The 20,366-nt window shown below is 41.6% G+C and overlaps 1 protein-coding gene across 5 annotated transcripts in view; it reads left to right on the forward strand.

Moving 5' to 3' along the window:
- The first annotated feature begins 1,828 nt into the window (after nt 1-1,828).
- The window catches only part of hsd17b3 (hydroxysteroid (17-beta) dehydrogenase 3), a 29,052-nt gene continuing 10,514 nt past the window's right edge, over nt 1,829-20,366 (forward strand). Inside the window, 3 exon segments of one of the 5 annotated variants that reach the window (NM_001310922.1) lie at nt 1,829-1,839; nt 4,533-4,759; nt 19,648-19,694. In NM_001310922.1, the coding sequence (NP_001297851.1) occupies nt 4,609-4,759; nt 19,648-19,694 (198 nt within the window). In that variant the 5' untranslated portion in view covers nt 1,829-1,839; nt 4,533-4,608. 5 annotated transcript variants of the gene reach the window in all.

The raw sequence follows: 20,366 nt of genomic DNA on the forward strand, positions 1-20,366 counted from the left end.
CTGGATCATCCAGATGGTCATTGGCAAACTTCAGACGGGCCTGGACATGCACTGGCTTGAGCAGGGGTCCTTGCCTGCGCTGCAGGACTTTAATCCATGACGGCATTGTCATTCTGTGTTACCAATGGTTTTCTTTGAGACTGTGATCCCAGCTCTCAGGTCATTGACCAGGTCCTGCCGTGTAGTTCTGGGCTGATCCCTCACCTTCCTCATGATCATTGATGCCCCACGAGGTGAGATCTTGCATGGAGCCCCAGACCGAGGGAGATTGACCGTCATCTTGAACTTCTTCCATTTTCTAATAATTGCGCCAACAGTTGTTGCCTTCTCACCAAGCTGCTTGCCTATTGTCCTGTAGCCCATCCCAGTCTTGTGCAGGTCTACAGTTTTATCCCTGATGTCCTTACACAGCTCTCTGGTCTTGGCCATTGTGGAGAGGTTGGAGTCTGTTTGATTGAGTGTGTGGACAGGTGTTTTTTATACAGGTAACGAGTTCAAACAGGTGCAGTTAATACAGGTAATGAGTGAAGAACAGGAGGGCTTCTTAAAGAAAAACTAACAGGTCTGTGAGAGATGGAGTTTTTACTGGTTGGTAGGTGATCAAATTCTTACATGGCCAAAAGTGTTGGCAATTTGTCCAGAAAATCAGATATTTCTCACAGAAAAGTATTGCATTAACACATGTTTTGCTATACACATGTTTATTCCCTTTGTGTGTATTGGAACAAAACAAAAAAAAGAAGAAAAAAAAGCTAATTGGACATAATTGCACACAAAACCCCCAAAATGGGCTGGACAAATCTCTTGGCACCCTTTCAAAATTGTGGATAAATAAGATTGTTTCAAGCATGTGATGCTCCTTTATTCTCACCTGGGGCAAGTAACAGGTGTGGGCAATATAAAAATCACACCTGAAAGCAGATAAAAAGGAGAGAAGTTGACTTAATCGGTGCATTGTGTGTCTGTGTGTACCACACTAAGCATGGACAACAGAAAGAGGAGAGGAGAACTGTCTGAGGAAGTCTGTATCAGGAAGTTTGCAACCCATGGCACTGTAGCTAATCTCCCTGGACGTGGATGGAAGCGAAAAATGTAGGAAAGGTTGCAACGCAGGATAGTCCGGATGGTGGATAAGCAGCCCCAAACAAGTTCCAAAGAAATTCAAGCTGTCCTGCAGGCTCAGGGTGCATCAGTGTCAGCACGAACTACCCGTCGACATTTGAATGAAATGAAACGCTATGGCAGGAGTCCCAGGAGGACCCCACTGCTGACACAGAGACATAAAAAAGCAAGACTACAGTTTGCCAAAATGTACTTAAATAAGCCAAAATCCTTCTGGGAAAACATCTTATGGACAGATGAGACCAAGATAGAGCTTTTTGGTAAAGCACATCATTTTACTGTTTACCGAAAACGGAATGAGGCCTGCAAAGAAAAGAACACAGTACCTACAGTGAAATATGGTGGAGGTTCAAATATGTTTTGGGGTTGTTTTGCTGCCTCTGGCACTGGGTGCCTTGACTGTGTGCAAGGCATCTGAGGATTGCCAAAGGATTTTGGGTCGCAATGTAGGGCCCAGTGTCAAAAAGCTGGGTTTGCGCCAGGATCGTGGGACTTCTAGCAGGACAATGACCCCAAACATACTTAAAAAAGCACACAGAAATGGATGGCAACAAAGCGCTGGAGAGTTCTGAAGTGGCCAGCAATGAGTCCAGATCTAAATCCCATTGAACACCTGTGGAGAGATCTTAAAATTGCTGTTGGGAAAAGGCGCCCTGCCAATATGAGAGACCTGGAGCAGTTTGCAAAGGAAGAGTGGTCCAAAAGTCCGGGTGAGAGGTGTAAGAAACTTATTGATGGTTATAGGAAGCAATTGATTTCAGTTATTTCTTTCAAAGGGTGTGCAAACAAATATTAAGTTAAGGGTGCCAAGAATTTCGTCCAGCCCATTTTGGGGGGGTTTGTGTGCAATTATGTCCAATTGGCTTTTTTTCCTTCTTTTTTTTGTTTTGTTCCAATACACACAAAGGGAATAAACATGTGTATAGCAAAATACGTGTTAATGCAATACTTTTCTGTGAGAAATACTTGATTTTCTGGAAAAGGTTCAGGGGTGCCAACACTTTTGGCCATGACTGTATGTCATGCAATAAAATGCTAATTAATTATTTAAAAATCATACAATGTGATTTTCTGTACTGTAAAATTACAGACCTCTAGATGCTTGTTAAGTAGGAAAACCTGCAAAATCGGCAGTGTATCAAATACTTGTTCTCCCCACTGTAAGTATTTAGGCTGAAATATGGAGATCAGGTTAATATTAATAATTAGGTATCATTTGAAGGGGTATGTATTTGGGTAATTCTGGTTTATAATTATACTATACTGAAGATTATGTGCATGGGTGGAATTGGTTTTAAGTTTCTAAGTATTCAGGTTTCTGCACATATTTTTCACTGCCTTCTAATTACCAGAGAGCATTTGATTCTATCAGTTCTCCTCCACCTTTCCTGGTTGGCAAAGTAACATGACATTTTGATTCTCAATTTAGAAAATCTAATAAAAAACTAAATGTAAATGCTTCTCAGAAATTGAGTAGGTAAAACTTTGATCTTAATTATAGTTAGCAAATTCATAAAATGGCTGTCAATGCAATATTTACCATGTACCTGTACATACAAAAAAAAGTAGTGTATAATTTCTTCAGTTTTTGCCTGCGGAATTGCAATACAGATGGAACTATTTCTAAAAGTATTCCTGAAAGATTAAATCCACATTAGGGTAAACAGTCTGCCCAATGGTTGGTTAACTGTTCTGCTGACTAAGTGGAATTGAGGAGTAACTTCTTTGTTCTTCTCAAAAAGACTTGGCAGTTTTTTAGAAGCACACCAACTCCAGCCACCTGGGTTGATTAAGCACTCCTGGTTCAAGAATGGTTGGTCTCCGTCCTACTATACTCTGCCTTGCTGTGATCGGTGTGCTTCAATAGATGGCGCCAAAATGTGACAATATTGAGGGAAACAGTTTTCCCCATGTGTAGGTTGCCCACCTTCAAGCCATGGAGTCGGCCATTGACGACATATGTGCTGATGCTTGCAGGGCTGGATCAGACACACATGGTGTTTTTACTAGAAATAAATGCTTTTTTGATTACCTAAAAAATGGGTCCTTGTAAAAATAGTACCAAAGTGATTGTTTTCGAAAAAGCTCCTGTAGTACAGAATATTTAATTCAAACTCAAGTCTTTTCCAAGTGATTCTAGTCAATCATTTGTTGCTGTTTTTTTGTTTTGTCATTCTTGTCTTGATTGTTGTTTGAAATGCTTGAGAGCCTTTCTTCATTTAGTATTCTGAATTGTATCCAGAAAAGTGGAGACTACATTTGATTGCACATTTAGTAACTAACTGAGCAGGTGTAGCTTCTTTCAATTTGATGATTGAGTGTCTGTGTGTATGTAGCTTTCAGTGTGGGTTTTTTCCAACCAGATCTCAGAAGGATGACATAGACTATTTTACGTAAATTCTAGGCAGGGGATTTTGTAAGATATATAACGTGTAGTAAAATAACGTTAGAGTCGGAACTGAGATATAAAAGCAGTAAATGTGGTTCAAACCAGGGACCTTCCACATCCTAGATAGGCACGCTACCCACTGCTCCAGTGAGGAACCTGTAACCAGTCTTGGTGAGTGGTGTTGTCACAACATAAATATGTTTGAAGGGATTTTCTTTGTAAACTTAACCCAAACCATAACCCTAACTTTAACCCCAGTGCTGTGATACCTAACCTTAACCCAAACTCTAAACTGAACCCCAGAGCTGTAAGACGTAACCCTAACCAAACCTTAACCTAACCTTTTTTGTTTCCTAACCATAACCCAAACCTTAACCCTGGTGCTGTGAGATCTAACCTCTACCCTAACCCCAGGGCTTTGATGCCTAACATTAACGTAACGTTAACGATAAAATGCTTTTATAACATATTCTAGCGACCTTGCTATTGCTGTTACTCATTCTAAATCCCCATGTCTAGTGTGGGGCAGTGGTTAAGGCGATTGTCTTCTCATCCAAATGTCACTGGTTTGAAATAACGGTTAAACATTTTGTTAAAAAATTGTCTTTCATAGCGTTCATACATATCATACATTTGTTTGGCATTCGTATGTTATTTTGCATTTTAATAGTGCTCGTAACATTTGATACATTGTCATAGCATTCGCAAGATATGTTATGTTTTAATAATTTCATTATGTATCATACGTTTTGGTGGCGCACTGTAATGTAACCTAACATAACATCACATATCATACGAAATCGGGTGCCATGGATTTTTGTAAAATAGTCTACGTAGGTTCCTGAGACCAGGTTGCTTTTTTCATGTAACTTTCAGTGTCTGTGCATGTGTGTGTTTTGTTCAGGTAGCCTTTCTGTAAGTGTTTGCTTCATGTGTGTAGAGGAGTGGCTATGGATTGGCTATTTCTTCTGTCCCTCCCCTTTGTGTATATCTGGTCTGAGGGGTTGTGGTGTGGTCAGAGCAAACCCATAGACTCACAGACACATAGCTAGTTGTCACATTCAGATAGGCAGTCCTAGAGGAAAGGTTGATTAGAGATGGATGTCATGGAGCTATTCTTTGTCTGGCTTGGTGCTGCAGTTGTAGTCTTCTATGTTATAAAAATAGTCAGCTTTGTGAAGATGTTTTATTCCGGAGTTTTGTTCCTGCAGCCAGCATCCTTCTTTACATCCATGGGAGAGTGGGCAGGTGAGCACTGTGTGTGTGTGTGTGTGTGTGTGTGTGCGCGGTTATTTGTCACTTTACTCTATATCAGAGACATGAATCTGAAAGCAAGGACTCTGTTTTTTGAGTTGATGTGTTTGTAATGTTTGGCATTACAGATTAAGTTTAGGGTTATGAGTTAGGATAAGGTAAACTTTAGTTTTAAGTGAAGTTACTAAGGTTGTGCTTATTGTTAGGCTGAGGTTAGGGTTACGGTTAGGGTACGATTTAGGATTAGGATTAGGATTACTAAAAGTAGGATTTTTCAAAGGGCAATCCACTTTGGTGTCCCCATTTAGATATGCAAGTAAATGTGTCTGTGGGTGTGGGTGTGTTTGTGAGCCCAGAATAAATACCTATCATGCACTTGTATTTTATATTGACATTGTTGTCATTTATCCAAAGCAGTTTACAGTTATTTTAAAATAAGTTACTTATTAGGAAAAGTAAACACATTTAATCAGTCAACTCAGTGCTTGTATGAGTTCTACATGAATTTCCTACTTGAAGCCCAGCCCGGTGGCTTCAACCCTAGGACATGCTGCCTCTTGAAGTATTTCATTGAATGGAATGAAATGTTGCAACTTGTGGTCACTGTTGTGAACTCACTGCAAATTGTACTGGAGGACAATGAGTTCCATCCAGACTGGTATTAAACCCCACAATATTTCCAGTTCTATAAACATCTGGGTGTCTAGGAAACGTGCTCTGAGGTCACACAGATACTGGGAGGTCAGCAATGAGTCTTTAGAGCAATGATATTCAAAACAATTTAATTTCGTTATATTTCTTCTGTAGACCACATTTTATTTTTCTGAATTTACCCAAATTGAATAACACAATGTATTTATAACGTCTATACATTTTACTGTCTTTTTTACATTTTTTTCATTTTAGTGTCTCTTGCAAAGAACCTAACATGCAGTTTATTGTACAGATACTCAATAATACATATATGTTTTAAATTATCTTTCTTGTAATATTGTCCCAAACAATAACCTGCAGTTTCCCCAAAACCAAAACCTTAAATACCAATTCTTTAGTGAATAGAGGCGGGTATATAAAGGCTGTTTTTTACTTCACAGCCGGCTATAAATGCCATTTCAATACCATATTGATGTCATGTTGACCCATATCTGGATGGGATGACCTGTGTCATCTGAAATGGTCAACACAGGGGACCATTACACTGGCTGATATCATGTCCCAGGAAAAGACAGCATGATATCTACACACTGTTTAGATCATTCACACCTAAATGTAAAAAATATTACTCATTGTTAACAGTAATGACCTTCCTTTATTAACTGTACATGATAAAGTGCTTTTAGAAAGTTTTCAGACCCTTTCACTTTTTCCACATTGTGTTAAATAACCACCTTATTCTAAAATGGATTAAACTTTTCCTAATCAATCTTCACACAATACATGACCAATCAAAAACATTGAAATACTTAGAAATGCTTGAAAATGTATTTAAAAAGACATATACCAAAGTATTCAGACCCCCTCACTGACTACTGAGTTGAAACGCCTTCTTCAGTATGACGCTAAAAGCTTGGCACACCTAGATCTACAGAGGACACCATCTCCATAGCTTTACACTCAACCCTGACCCACCTGGACAAAACCCACCTGACCGACCTGGACAACACCTATGTGAGAATCAAATTGATAGACTTCAGCTCAGCATTCAACATGGTCATCCTCTCTAATCTAGTCAACAAACTCCATGACCTAGGGATCAGACCCTCTCTCTGCAACTGGACTAAGGACTTCCTAACCAACAGACCCCAGTCTGTCAGGTTAGACAACTTCACCTCCTTCACCCTGATCCTGAACACTGGTTTTCCACAAGTCTGCGTACTGAGCCCGCTCCTTTACTCCCTCTTCACCAACAAATGTGTCCCTGTAAACACTTCCAACACCATCATCATATTCGCAGACGACACCACGGTAGTAAGCCTGATCAATGATAATGACATGTCACCCTACAGGGAGGAAGTCAAGTGCCTGGAGGCATGGTGCAATGACAACAGCCTGGCCCTCAATGCAAAAAGACCAAGGAACTCATTGTGGATTACAGGAAATCTAAATGCTGCAGTCACCCCCCAGTTCTCATCAATGGCACTGAAGTGGAGCGTGTCCAGCTGTAAATTCCTGGGTGTCTACATCTCCGAGGACCTCTCCTGGACCCTCAACACCTCAATCCTGGTCAAAAAGGCACATTAGCGCCTGTATATTTTGAGGACGCTGAAGAAGGCCCGCCTATCTTGCCAGATCAGTGTGAACTTCTGCCTCAGCACAATCGAGAGCATTCTGTTGAAGTGTGCCAGAGTGTGGTTTGGTGGGTGAAAGGGCCTACAATGGGTGATGAAAACCGCCCGGCACATCACAGGTACCCAGCTCCCAGGCATTGTAGACCTCCAGTGAAAGTGTTGTCTGCGTACGGTGTGCAGCATCATCAGAGACCCTTCACATCCATGCCACAAACTGTTTGCCCTCCTACCATCAGGCAGGCGGTACAGGTCTTTTCATTCCCACACCAGCAGGCTAAGGAAAGGTTTCTTTCCAACTAATGTAACCCTGCTGAACTCTGTGACCCATCACTAACCTTACCCACCCACTGCTTAGTACTTTCACTCAGGGACCTTTTTGCACTACTTCCTTGTACTAGTGGACTCTGACACTGCCTTGCAAAATCTGATAAGTAAGTTTTCAGTTGTTACATGCACATCTCTACCTTGGGAAACTCATTGCTGCTATCCCTGCATTTCAGTTGCATATACTACCTAAAACCTCCAACTTCCTTGATTTCACAGTCAACAGCAGAAGCTACAACAGCAGAAGACCCCACCGGGTACCACTCATCTCCACTACAAATAGGAAAAAGAGGCTACAATTTGCACAAGCTCACCAAAATTGGACAGTTGAAGACTGGAAGAATGTTGCCTGGTCTGATGAGTCTCAATTTCTGTTGAGACATTCAGATGGTAGAGTCAGAATTTGGCGTAAACAGAATGAGAACATGGATCCATCATGCCTTGTTACCACTGTGCAGGCTGGTGGTAGTGGTGTAATGGTGTGGGGGATGTTTTCTTGGCACACTTTAGGCCCCTTAGTGCAAATTGGGCATAGTTTAAATGCCACAGCCTACCTGAGCATTGTTTCTGACCATGTCCATCCCTTTATGATCACCATGTACCCATCCTCTGATGGTTACTTCCAGCAGGATAATGCACCATGTCACAAAGCTTGAATCATTTCGAATTGGTTTCTTGAACATGACAATGAGTTCACTGTACTGAAATGGCCCCCACAGTCACCAGATTTCAACCCAACAGAGCATCCTTGGGATGTGGTGGAACAGGAGCTTTGTGCACTGGATGTGCATCCCACAAATCTCCATCAACTGCAAGATGCTATCCTATCAATATGGGCCAACATTTCTAAAGAATGCTTTCAGCCCCTTGTTGAATCAATGCCACGTAGAATTAAGGCAGTTCTGAAGGCGAAAGGGGATCAAACACAATATTAGTATGGTGTTCCTAATAATCCTTTAGGTGAGTGTACATACACCGATCAGCCATAACATTATGACCACTGACAGGTGAAGTGAATAACCTGCCAGTGGGTGTGCTATATTAGGCAGCAAGTGAACATTCTGTCCACAAAGTTGATGTGTTAGAAGCAGGAAAATGGGCAAGCATAAGGATCTGAGCGAATTTGACAAGGGCCAAATTTTGATGGCTAGATGATTGGGTCAGAGCCTCTCCAAAACTACAGCCCTTGTGGGGTGTTCCCAGTCTACAGTGGTCAGTACCTATCAATAGTGGTCCATGGAAGGAAAAGTGGAGACAGGGGCATGGGTGGCCAAGGCTCACTAATGCACATGGGGAGCGAAGGTTGGCCCGTGTGGTTCGATCCAACAGACAAGCTACTGTAGCTCAAATTGCTGAAAAAGTTAATGCTGGTTCTGATAGAAAAGTGTCAGAACACACAGTGCATTGCAGTGTGTGTGGGGCTGCATAGCTGCCGACCAGTCAGGGTGCCCATGCTGGCCCCTGTTGCTGAAAGCGCCTACAAAGGGCATTTTTGCATCAGAACTGGAACATGGAGCAATGGAAGAAGGTGGCCTGGTCTGATGAATCACGTTTCCTTTTACATCACGTGGATGGCCCGGTGTGTGTGTCGCTTTCCTGGAGAACACATGGAACCAGGATGCACTATGGGAAGGAGGCAAGCCAGTGGAGGCAGTGTGATGATTTGGGCAATGTTCTGCTGGGAAAACTTGGGTCCTGCCATTAAAGTGGATGTTACTTTGACATGTACCACCTACCTGAGCATTGTTGCAGACCATGTGCACCCTTTCATGGCAACGGAATTCCCAGATGGCATTGGCCTTTTTCAGCAGGATAATGTGCCCTGCCACAAAGAAAAAATGGTTCAGGAATGGTTTGAGGAACATGAATGTTTTGAGTTGTTCACTTAGCATCCAAATTCCCCAGATCTCAATCTAATCGAGCATCTGCGGGATGTGCTGGTCAATGGAGGCCCCACCTTGCAACTTACAGGACTTAAATGAACTGCTGATAACATCTTGGTGCCAGATACCACAGCACACTTTCAGAGGTCGAGTGGAGTCCATGTCTCAAGAGGTTAACACTGTTTTGGTGGCAAAAGGGGGACCTACACAATATTAGGCAGGTGGTCATAATGTTATGGCTGATAGCTGTATACTCAATACTTGTGCATTTTCTGCCCTTTCCTATTTGCCTTCTTTGCTCTATTCGAATAGCCATTTGCCTTCATTGCAGATCTATACATTCCAATAACATAGTGTACTTAATACTTGTACATTTCCGGTCCTCTTCTAACTGCATTTCATTGAATTGTACTCGTACTGTTCAATTACAATAAAGTTGAATCTAGTCCAATCTAATTTGTGGAGTTTCTCACATTCTTCTTTTCACATCCTATCAAGCTCTGTCAGGTTGGACGGGGAATGTCACTGCACAGCCATTTTCAGGTCTGTCCAGAGATATTTGATCATGTTCATATCTGGGCTCTGGCTGGACCGTGGGGGCAGCAGTCTAAGCAGGGATGCCCAGACTTCCCTCTCCCCAGACACTTCCTCCAGCTCTTCCGGGGGGACACCGAGGCGTTCCCAGGCCAGCCGGGAGACATAGTCCCTCCAGCGTGTCCTAGGTCTTCCCCGGGGTCTCCTCCCGGTGGGACGGGACCGGAACACCTTCCCAGGAAGGCGTTCCGGAGGCATCCGAAACAGATGCCCAAGCCACCTCAGCTGACCCCTCTCGATGTGGAGGAGCAGCGGCTCTACTCTGAGCTCCTCCCGGGTGACCCGAGCTTCTCACCCTATCTCTAAGGGATCGCCCAGCCACCCTGCGGAGAAAGCTCATTTCGGCCGCCTGTATCCGGGATCTTGTCCTTTTCGGTCACTTCTCAAAGATGATCAGTGGAAACAAGAGGCACCTGATCTCAATTTCGAGTTTTATAGCAAAGGGCAGGAAAGCTTATGTAAATGTGCTATTTCTGTGTTTTTATTTATTAATAGATTTGCTTTTCCTGCCCTTTGAGGGAAAAAAAATCTATGTAATCACTTTGAGAATAAGGTTGTAAAGTAACAAAATGCGGAAACACTGAATGGGTCTGAATACTTTCCAAAAGCACTGTATACCCTCTAACCATAACCTTCTATTCTGGACCTTGAAACCAGATTAACTGCTGTTCTTGATTCTTCCGCTCAAATCAAGGACTGATTTGGATGTAGAACACCAGGTGAGTGCAATTCTCAGGTAGGACAGAAAACCAGCGACACTCCAGATCTCATAGGGTAAGATCTGAATGCCCATGCTCTGTCCTACGAGTGACATCTGCTGGATATACCCAGACTATCTATAACTTAAACAGACTGTTGACATACCAGGATCATTTTCCAACTGAGGTCATCAATGACAAGGGAGTGGCTAATGGTGTCTGAGTCAGTTACCTAACAGATCCTTTTCTGACATAGATTTCACTGGGCCACTCCCATGGTAAATTACTTAATGTTATATGACAGCGTAAGGGACACTGCAAGGCTACAAAAACAAACTAACACACACATCAATTGTTCCTTTGTTCCTGAGGCAGCAGTCTCTCTGTATAACTGGGTTCACTTCTCTTTTGGGCTGAGCTGTTCTACCTCACACAGTGTTTCTATAGCTGCGGTATTCTCTTTCCTCTATAAAGGACTAACAAAACCCAGCTTGATGGCCTCCTTTTTCCAAGCTCTGGAAAAAAAGATAGTAGAACAGAATGTTCCAGGGCATTCTATTCCCTTACCTCCCCTTAATTTAGAGGAGTTTCTTGAGCTTATTGGTAATCACATAATTCCTTCGTGTTTTGTTTCACTTGAAAGACTTTTTAACCATCCGGGACATTTCTTTTGTGTATTTCTGTGTGTGTGATTGAATTTGAGATGTTTTTGTATTTTCAAATGTATTTCATGGGAGGTTTCTGGTGGATCATGATCCATTTAGCGTCTGTTCTTGGATTGTTCTTAAATTGCCATTCGAAATAATGACAATGTTCCATTTAAAATTACCAAGAATTCACACCATACATGCTTTTTCAGTTGAACTTGAAAGATAAATTTTTATACTGTCCTAAATTAGCTACAAAAAATATTTACCTCTGTGTTTCAATATCTGTCACTTTTGGCAGCAATTACAGCTGTTAGTCTATTTGGATAAGTCAATTATGCACATTTGGACACAACAAGTCTTGTCCATTCTTCTTTGCAAAATTGGTCAGGGTTTGTTGGATGGGGTGCTTTGTTGAATTGGAAAACATCAATCTTCTCCTAAGTCCCAGGTCTTTTGCAGACTTCACTTCAGCAGGTTTCCTCCTAGGATTTCTCTGTATTTTGCTGCATTCGTTTTGCAGTCGATCTGCACAAGCACACCAGTTCCTGACACAGAGAAGTATCCCCATAGTATGATGCTGCCACCACCAGGCTTTACGGTAGGGACGGGGTTTTGAGAAAGTTGTGAGGTTTTCGGGCTTATGTCAAACACAGCGCTAAGCATTTAAGACAAATATCAATTTTGGGATGACTTGATGTGGTAGATTCGCTTTAAACATTGCGCTCAGTATAGAATCTTCTCCCACTTGGTCTCAGAGTTTGCATATTGGCCTTTTCTACTTACCATTATCACAAAGACCCGTTTTGTGAAGCATCCGGGCTATTATGCGGTATGCACCCTGTGTCCCAGCTCAGCCCAGGAAGAGTTGCATAGACTTTGTCACGATGCAGGATGGAGGTAGGACACATGCGCAGGGAGAATGGAGAACATTAAATAAATTAAACAAAACAAACAGGAACAAAACAGTATACTTTAGTAAAGAACAAGAACAGAAACAAAATAAAACACGGAACCAGAACAGAACTATGTGACGTTGGCGTAGAACCAAAACAATGACCAGCAGGATAAAATGGGGAAGCAGGAACTTAAACAGGGTGAGTGATGAGGGAAAACAGTTGTGGGCAATAATTCACAAAAACAGGTGTCCGTGATGAAGCAAGGCTGGCTGCTATGCCAGAATGTGACGGACATCTTGGTGTTCTACCTGACTAGTTCTCTTCCTGTCCAGGCACTCAGTTTGAAGACATCCCGTTCTAGATTCAAAGGGCCATATTCTCTCCATTTCTTACTAATGGATTTTACTGTGCTCCGGGTGATATTCAATACGTCGGAAATGGTTTAATATCCTACCCCTGAAGACCTCCCAGAAACAGGAGTATTTAATCTTGTTTGCTCCCAGGTGGACTCCATTTAACTAATTACATGAATTCTAAAGATAACTGGTTGTACCACATCTCATTCACAGGAAGATCCCTTTTGAGTCACTGGGTATGCATGCCCTTTTTTAATACATACTGAAATGTTTCCTATTTGAGCAAGTCCAGGTTTCTTTGGAGGCAGTTATACATTCTCATCTGCTGAAGTAAAGACGTAACTGACAGATCACCTACACAAATAGATGAACAGGCTTGCCTTCCTCTGCCTTAGACATGTAGTTAGTTGCAGTCAAAAATGTTAATGATGGTGGCCAATGATATACATACTGTACTATAATACTCTAATACAGAAAACAGCTAGACTCTGAATATCAACACAATGCTACTGTGTGTATTCCTGTGGAAAAAGGTTATTCTATGGGAACTTCTGGAATTCCTATACAACACTTGAATTGTATTATGTGTAAATTCTTATGCTGTTTTGGTTACCATATGATGGATTTCCGTATTTGTTATATTTTCATGTCATACATAAAGTGGCGCATAGCCTACATGGACTTGGTTTGATATTGAAGAAATGTCACCCAGAACCAGTCAAGAGTGAAAGATAATCTTTTATTATTAAAAAGAACAGCAGCAAAGATTTCTGATGTTACATGTTCATCGATCTCAGTCAGAAAATGGCAATAACCACTCATTTATACAGGGTCGTGGCTACCCAGAATTCAACACATTGACTAATTACAGTTGCGAGCTTTGACAGAACATGACTTCCTGTGAATATAACTTCATGTGAATGAATACAGACTGATGTTTTGTTGTAATCTAAACACATTTAACTTATAACAAAGTGTATATTCATACGATATCTCACTGAATGACAACATCAAATATACAATTCTAAGCAAACAATTTACAATAAACTAAGTCATTAACGAAATTAACAATTAATTCATTCATTAATTAAGATTAATTAATGATATTCATCATTAGCTTTACATAAAAGTACTATTCAACACCTGTCTTTTACACAAAACAATAAATGTCTTCTTTTCCCTTGGGATTTCAAAATTACAGTGCCTCCAGTAATTATTGTGACTGTGGAGAATGGTTTCTTATTTTTGTCTTTATTTGGTGGCATATTCTTTGCATGCAATAACATCTTGGGAGCCACAGACCCCAACAGATACATCTTCGTCATGTTCTGCCAGGTCTGTGCTGCAGCCCAGATCCGCACAAGCCTTTTAGGGGCCCTAAGCTAAATTTGATTTCTCTTGCCATCACATTGGTACATGTTACTCTTATTTTAAGGATATGAATGTGAATAAATGCAGGTAGGCTTATTGTGATTTTTTTGATGGGGGATATGGGGTCTAGTGAAAAGGTAGGGACAACTTTATTACATTTCCTTCCCCCTGGAAGCCCTCAATCTGGATAAGACAGAAAGTCTGCAACAGGTATTGTAATGTAATCTGGTAGGGTTGAATCCTGAGCGCCCATCTTGAAATTCGATAATGTGAGTCCTCAATTTTGTGGAGCCACTGGAAGGCTCTCCACTTGGCAGAGCAGTAAACACTCTGCCAAGCAAATAATACTTTAAGATGTCCAACACACACTTTACAGCCAGACATTCAAGTTTGACAATAGAGTACTGGATCTCTGTTGAAAACAGTTCTCTACTCATGTAAGCCAATACGTTTTCGTCTTCACTTTCTCCTTGAGGCAGGACGGCCCCAATGCCCACTCCTGAGCCATGTGTCTGAACTGAAGGGCTTTTCATGTCTGGGCTCTTCACGACTGGATTATTGCACAGTCACTTTCAAGTCAAAGAAGGCTTTTTTGTGCTTCTTCTTCCAGACTCTTATTGGGCCCAGACATTCGAGTTAGGTCAATTAAAGGGACAAGATGCATCAAATAGTCGGGAATAAATCTCCTGTACCAACCAACAAGTCCATTAAAGGATTTGTGGGGAATAGAAAAATATCTTACTGCTTGTGTTTTGTCTTTCTGTGGCTTGATTGCTCCAAATAGTATAAAAGTGAACAGAAATAGCACTTAGGGTGTCCTGGAGAATGTTAAGAGTTTAGCTTATGAAGCTGAAGGCACTTGCCATTATCTCTTACATAGGTTTAAGATTCTGATGTTCTGGGCAGCTGAGGTGGCTTGGGCATCTTTTTCGGATGCCTCCGGAACGCCTTCCTGGGAAGGTGTTCCGGTCCCGTCCCACCGGGAGGAGACCCCGGGGAAGACCTAGGACTCGCTGGAGGGACTATGTCTCCCGGCTGGCCTGGGAACGCCTCGGTGTCCCCCCGGAAGAGCTAGAGGAAGTGTCTGGGGAGAGGGAAGTCTGGGCATCCCTGCTTAGACTGCTGCCCCCGCGACCCGGCCCCGGATAAGCGGAAGAAGATGACATGATGACATGACATGTTCTGGGCATTTGTTCAATAAGATGTAACCGAGGGACTGGCTGGACATTAAAACATTTAAAAAATTACCGGCCCATCTCTGTCTTACCTTTCATTTCCAAGTTATTGGAGATCAACTCCAACACTTTTTGTCAAATAACTGTATATATGAGGTTTTTCCTATCTGGGTTTAGGACTGCCCACAGCACTGAGTCTGCTCTCCTGCGAGTGCTGAACGACATTTATATCTCTACTGACTCTGGAGACACTGTGGTTTTAGTTCTCTTAGATCTTTTGGCGGCTTTGGACACCGTTGACCACCCAACTCTGTTAACTAGACTGGAGACATGGGTGGGCATAAAAGGCTCTGTTTTGTCATGGTTCCAGTCTTACCTTTCTGACAGAAAGTTTTTAGTAAAGATGGGCAACTTCTCCAGCTCCATGGCACCTCTGAGCTGTGGTCTTCCACAGGGCTCCATTTTGGCTCCCTCTCTATTTTCTCTCTACATGCTACCACTGGGCGCAATGTTTAGGAAACACTGTATGCGGACGACACTCAAATTTACATTCCAATTAAGCGAAATAATCCTGCAGCAATAAATTCTCTTCTGCTATGCTTAGAGGAGGTGAAGGCATGGCTGGCTCAAAATTTCCTCTCTCTAAATGATGATAAGACCAAGTTCATTGTTTTCAGCCCGAGTGAGAGGTCCCAGTGTGCAAGCCCAGACTTGGGGAGTCTATCTCCCGTTAAATCTACCGGAGTGCGGAACTTAGGTGTTCTTGTTGACCAGTCCTTAAAGTTTGATAAACACATCTCATCTGTAATCAGTTCCGGTTTCTACCAACGATCATATCTCTCCTATCCTCAGATCTTAACACTGGCTACCAGTTTGGCAGAGAATAGATTTTAAAATCCTCCTCTTTGTCTACAAATCTTTACACAACATAGCTCCGGTTTATCTCTCTGAACTTCATCCGTACATTCCGTCCAGAAGTCTCAGATCCCACGACCAGGCGCTGCTGGTAGTCCCTCGTGTCAGACTAAAGCGTAGAGGGGAGCATGCTTTTGCGGTGGCAGGGCCTCGTCTGTGGAACACCCTCCCTCTAGAGATCAGAACGGCTCCAAACCTCTCTGCTTTTAAGTCTTTGGTTAAAACATACCTGTTCTCTTTAGCATATTGATGATTTTTCTTGGGCTGTTTTAACTATTTTACATTTGTGTCTTTGTTTTAAAGTTAATCTTAGTTTAGATGTTCTCTATATGTTTATGGGTTGTTTTGCTGCTTTTCTTTTTTATATGCGTGTTCTGTAAAGCACTTTGGTCTGCCTAGCGGCTGTTTAAATGTGCTATATAAATAAATGAACTTGAACTTGGACATCAAAATAAGAGAAGCATGAACTTTTCTGAAGTCCATAAAGTCCTCATTGGGTCATCTTTCTTTGAGACTATAACAACAGAGTTTCTCCACTCACTTTGTGACCTTTCAATGACTGCTGGTGACTTTATCACCACCAGCCCCTCCTTGAATACTGGAAGAAACATCTCAGGAATCCTAGATATTCTCTGGCAAACCAATGTGGTATAACAAGATTTTTCTGAGGACATATGGCCTCCAACTCTTTCTGCATCTGTGGAGACAAATGTGGCAAATCCATATCCAGATCTGGACTGATGCTTGGGAAAAGAGACAGAACTTTCCCTATGAGACTCTGAGACATTACAAGCTGCTCTGCAGCGCCCCCTTCTGGTTCATGGGCTTACCCAATGGCAAAACTCTCCCAACACCTGTCTCCTTACAGAACATTCTGTCCTAACAAGACTTATGCCTTTAACAAGCCCAACAGTTAAACACAAGCTCTTTCCCTGTGCCTGGGCTGCAGGATACTCATGTTCATCTCCATTTGCACAGTATTTATGTCGGGTTCTAACACTAACTAACAGGGCTGTAGCTGGAATACCACTGATTGTGACTTGCATGCAGTGACTTGACTTAGACTTGTCTGAAGTGACTTAAAGACATTTCTGGTTTGGCGTAAACAGAAAGTGGCTGTACTGAAAATAACCTGATCCCCACTGTTAAATATGGTGGAGGTTCCATGATGTCTTGGTGTTGTTTTTCCTCCAAAGGCCCTGGGAACCATGTTAGGGTACATGGAATCATGAACTCTATGAAATACCAGGAACTTTTAAATCTGAATTTGGCTGCCTCTGCCAGGAAAATAAAACGGGGTCATCATTGGATCTTCCGGCAGGACAATGATCCTAAACATGCATCCAAATCAACACAGAAATGGTACACTGAACACAAAATCAAGCTTCTGCCATGGCCATCTCAGGCCCCTGACCTAAACCCCATTGAAAACCTGTGGGCTGAGTTGACAGATTTTTTTCACAGAATAAATTTACTTCAATTAAAGGTTGGATGTTTTCAGCTTATTCAGCTTATTCAGCAAAAGGTGAATTTTTTAGTTATCCTTTTTTACTCATCTTTACTAGGGGTGCCAATACTTGTGGAGGGCACTACATATTTGTCTGATTTCAAATCCAAACATTTGGAGTATAGAGACAGAAAGACGTAAAGCATATTGGTGAAGTGGTTCAGTTGTTGTTTGGCCAAACATTAGAATGGGGAAGACAAGTGATCTACTCTACTTCAACCGTGGTATGATTGTTGGTGACAGATGTGGTTGTTCCAGCATTTCAGAAAGAGCTAACCTCCTGGGATTTTCACACACTACAGTCTCTAGAGTTTACAGAGAATGGTGAAAAAAACAAACAACATGTCTTGAGAGGTTTTCTGGCCAAACACAGGCATACTGAGGAGAATATGCCAGACTTATGTGGACAGAAAGGTTACAAATACTCCAAAAACACTTTTCACAACAGTGGTGTGCAGAAGGGCATCTAGAAATACACAATGTGTGGAACCTTGAAGAGGATGGGCTGCAGCTGCAGAAGACCTTACCGGGTTACAGCTCAGAATAGGAAAATTAATCTACAGTGACAACCAATACTGTAAGATTGAGGAAAGGAAAAACTTTTCCTGGTCTGACAAACCTTGATTTCAGCTGCGATACATATAATTTGTCTTAAACTGCATGGATCTACAGATCCATCTTGCCTTATGACTTCAGTATAGGATGGAAATGGTGTAATAGCATGGAGAATGTTTTCTTGGTACACATTAAGCCCCTTCATGCCAGTTTTAATGCCACAGCATATCTAAGCATTGTGTTTGACCATGAACATATCTTGATAGACATAGTCTATTTTCTAATGGATACTTCCAGCAGGACAACGTGACAAGTCATAAAGCATGCCTCATCTCATGCTGTTTCCATGAACATGACTGGGACAGTTTACTCCAATGGCCTGAAAGTCCCCAAATCTCATTGTGTTGTATTACGAGCTTTAATGAAAGCGATACCACTTCTACAATCTCTTATTACTGTTGATATCTTACTAGTGGCACAGTGTCATAATGTTAAAAAATTCATTTAGATAACATATTGGAGGATGTACCAAATATTATCTTTTTGGTACATTTCGAGAAATAACGAAGTCATTCCTTTTGTCAGTGTATTGAAGATCAATGTTCGAAGTCCTGAAACAAAGCAGAAGAAAACCAAGAGGAGCATGAAAGGAGCACAACAACAGTCCTGAAACGCTGTACACTCAGAGCAGACTATATAGACAAACAGCATATTATACTATGGGGAAAAAGAGATGCTGGCGAGGTTCAGTAGCCTGTATGAAGCCCTGAGAACATTCAGTTCCAGCCAAACTCCACAGCTTTCAGAATATGTTTTTATCTCCTTTTACACCCTTCTGTTTTCCTTTAGTGAAGAACATGTGGGCTTCTGGTGTAGAGTTTGATTTGGTCTTGATTAGGGTTGTTATTCTGAATTTTGATGTTTTCGTGTGTGTGTTTGTGTGTTTGTGTGCCGGCATCTGTGTTTGTGTGAGTCACCACAATAACAAACATTTCTGGAATGGTCCCTGATAGTAACATATTTGAATCAAACACAAACATCCAGAAAATTCTTCTGGCCTGTTGGCTCTGATAGATGTAGTGAAACAAAAATGTTTTTATCCACATTTTGTGTTTCTGTTTTCTCTTTAAGCAAGCCACAGCCTCAGTGTGAAATTGTTGTAGCTAAGGTTATAAGAACCGACCAAATATAAATAGATAATGGACTGCAAATACAGCAGCACTACTACAAACAAAAAACTTTTTTGGTCTTTTTACACCATAGGTAATTAAATATAAAGTGAAAACAATGTTTTGTGGGTGTATCCCAACCACCACGTCCCCAGAGAGAAAGTGAAACATCTGACTTCTATAAAACACGCATTAGTGCAGAATGTGGGCATGCGCTGAAGACTGAATCATCAGGGCACAGGTTTAAATTAAACAGAGGGAATAAAAAATCTCATTAATTGACTATACTTCAAGAGAGACGTCTGAATTAACCCTGTGTATGTTTATGAGTAAAGGTAAATACAGGACAAACAAACTCTGAAGACAATTCCAAGTCTGACAGCAAAATAGATGAGGAAAGAGAAAAGGGAAGATCAGTCCTGTCTTTTGGTGTGATCAATGGAGTGTTCAGAGGGATCTTTTTCAGTGACTAGTGCCTAAACTTATTTTATTGTTTTGCAGTGGTCACTGGAGGGTCAGATGGGATAGGGAGGGCTTACTCGTTTGAAGTAAGTTACCAATGCTCTCTCTGTGTCCGCACTGTACATGCTGCCTGTCTGTCACTAACATGTTTGGTTCTATCAAACATGTTAATCTATCACTAACTCCTGTCGTTCTATCAAACCTCTGTATTCATCCATAACGTCTGTGGTTCTATCAAACCTTTGTATTTATCCATAACTCCTGTGGTTCCATCAAACCTCTGTATTTATCCATAATACCTGTGGTTCCATCAAACCTCTGTATTTATCCATATTTCCTGTGGTTCTATCAAATCTCTGTATTCATCCATAACTCCTGTGGTTCTATCAGACCTCTGTATTCATCCATAACTCCTGTGGTTCTATCAAGGCTCTGTATTCATCCATAACTCCTGTGGTTCTATCAAGCCTTGTATTCTTCCATAACGTCTGTGGTTCTATCAAACATCTTTATTCATCCATAACTCCTGTCGTTCTATCAAACCTCTGTATTCATCCACAACTCCTGTGGTTCCATCAAACCTCTGTATTTATCCATAATTCCTGTGGTTCCATCAAACCTCTGTATTTATCCATAACTCCTGTGGTTCTATCAAACCTCTGTATTCATCCATAACGTCTGTGGTTCTATCAAACCTTTGTATTCATCCACAACTCCTGTGGTTCCATCAAACCTCTGTACTTATCCATAATACCTGT

Source organism: Esox lucius, chromosome 13 (assembly GCF_011004845.1).
Source record: "Esox lucius isolate fEsoLuc1 chromosome 13, fEsoLuc1.pri, whole genome shotgun sequence".
NCBI classification, from domain to species: domain Eukaryota; kingdom Metazoa; phylum Chordata; class Actinopteri; order Esociformes; family Esocidae; genus Esox; species Esox lucius.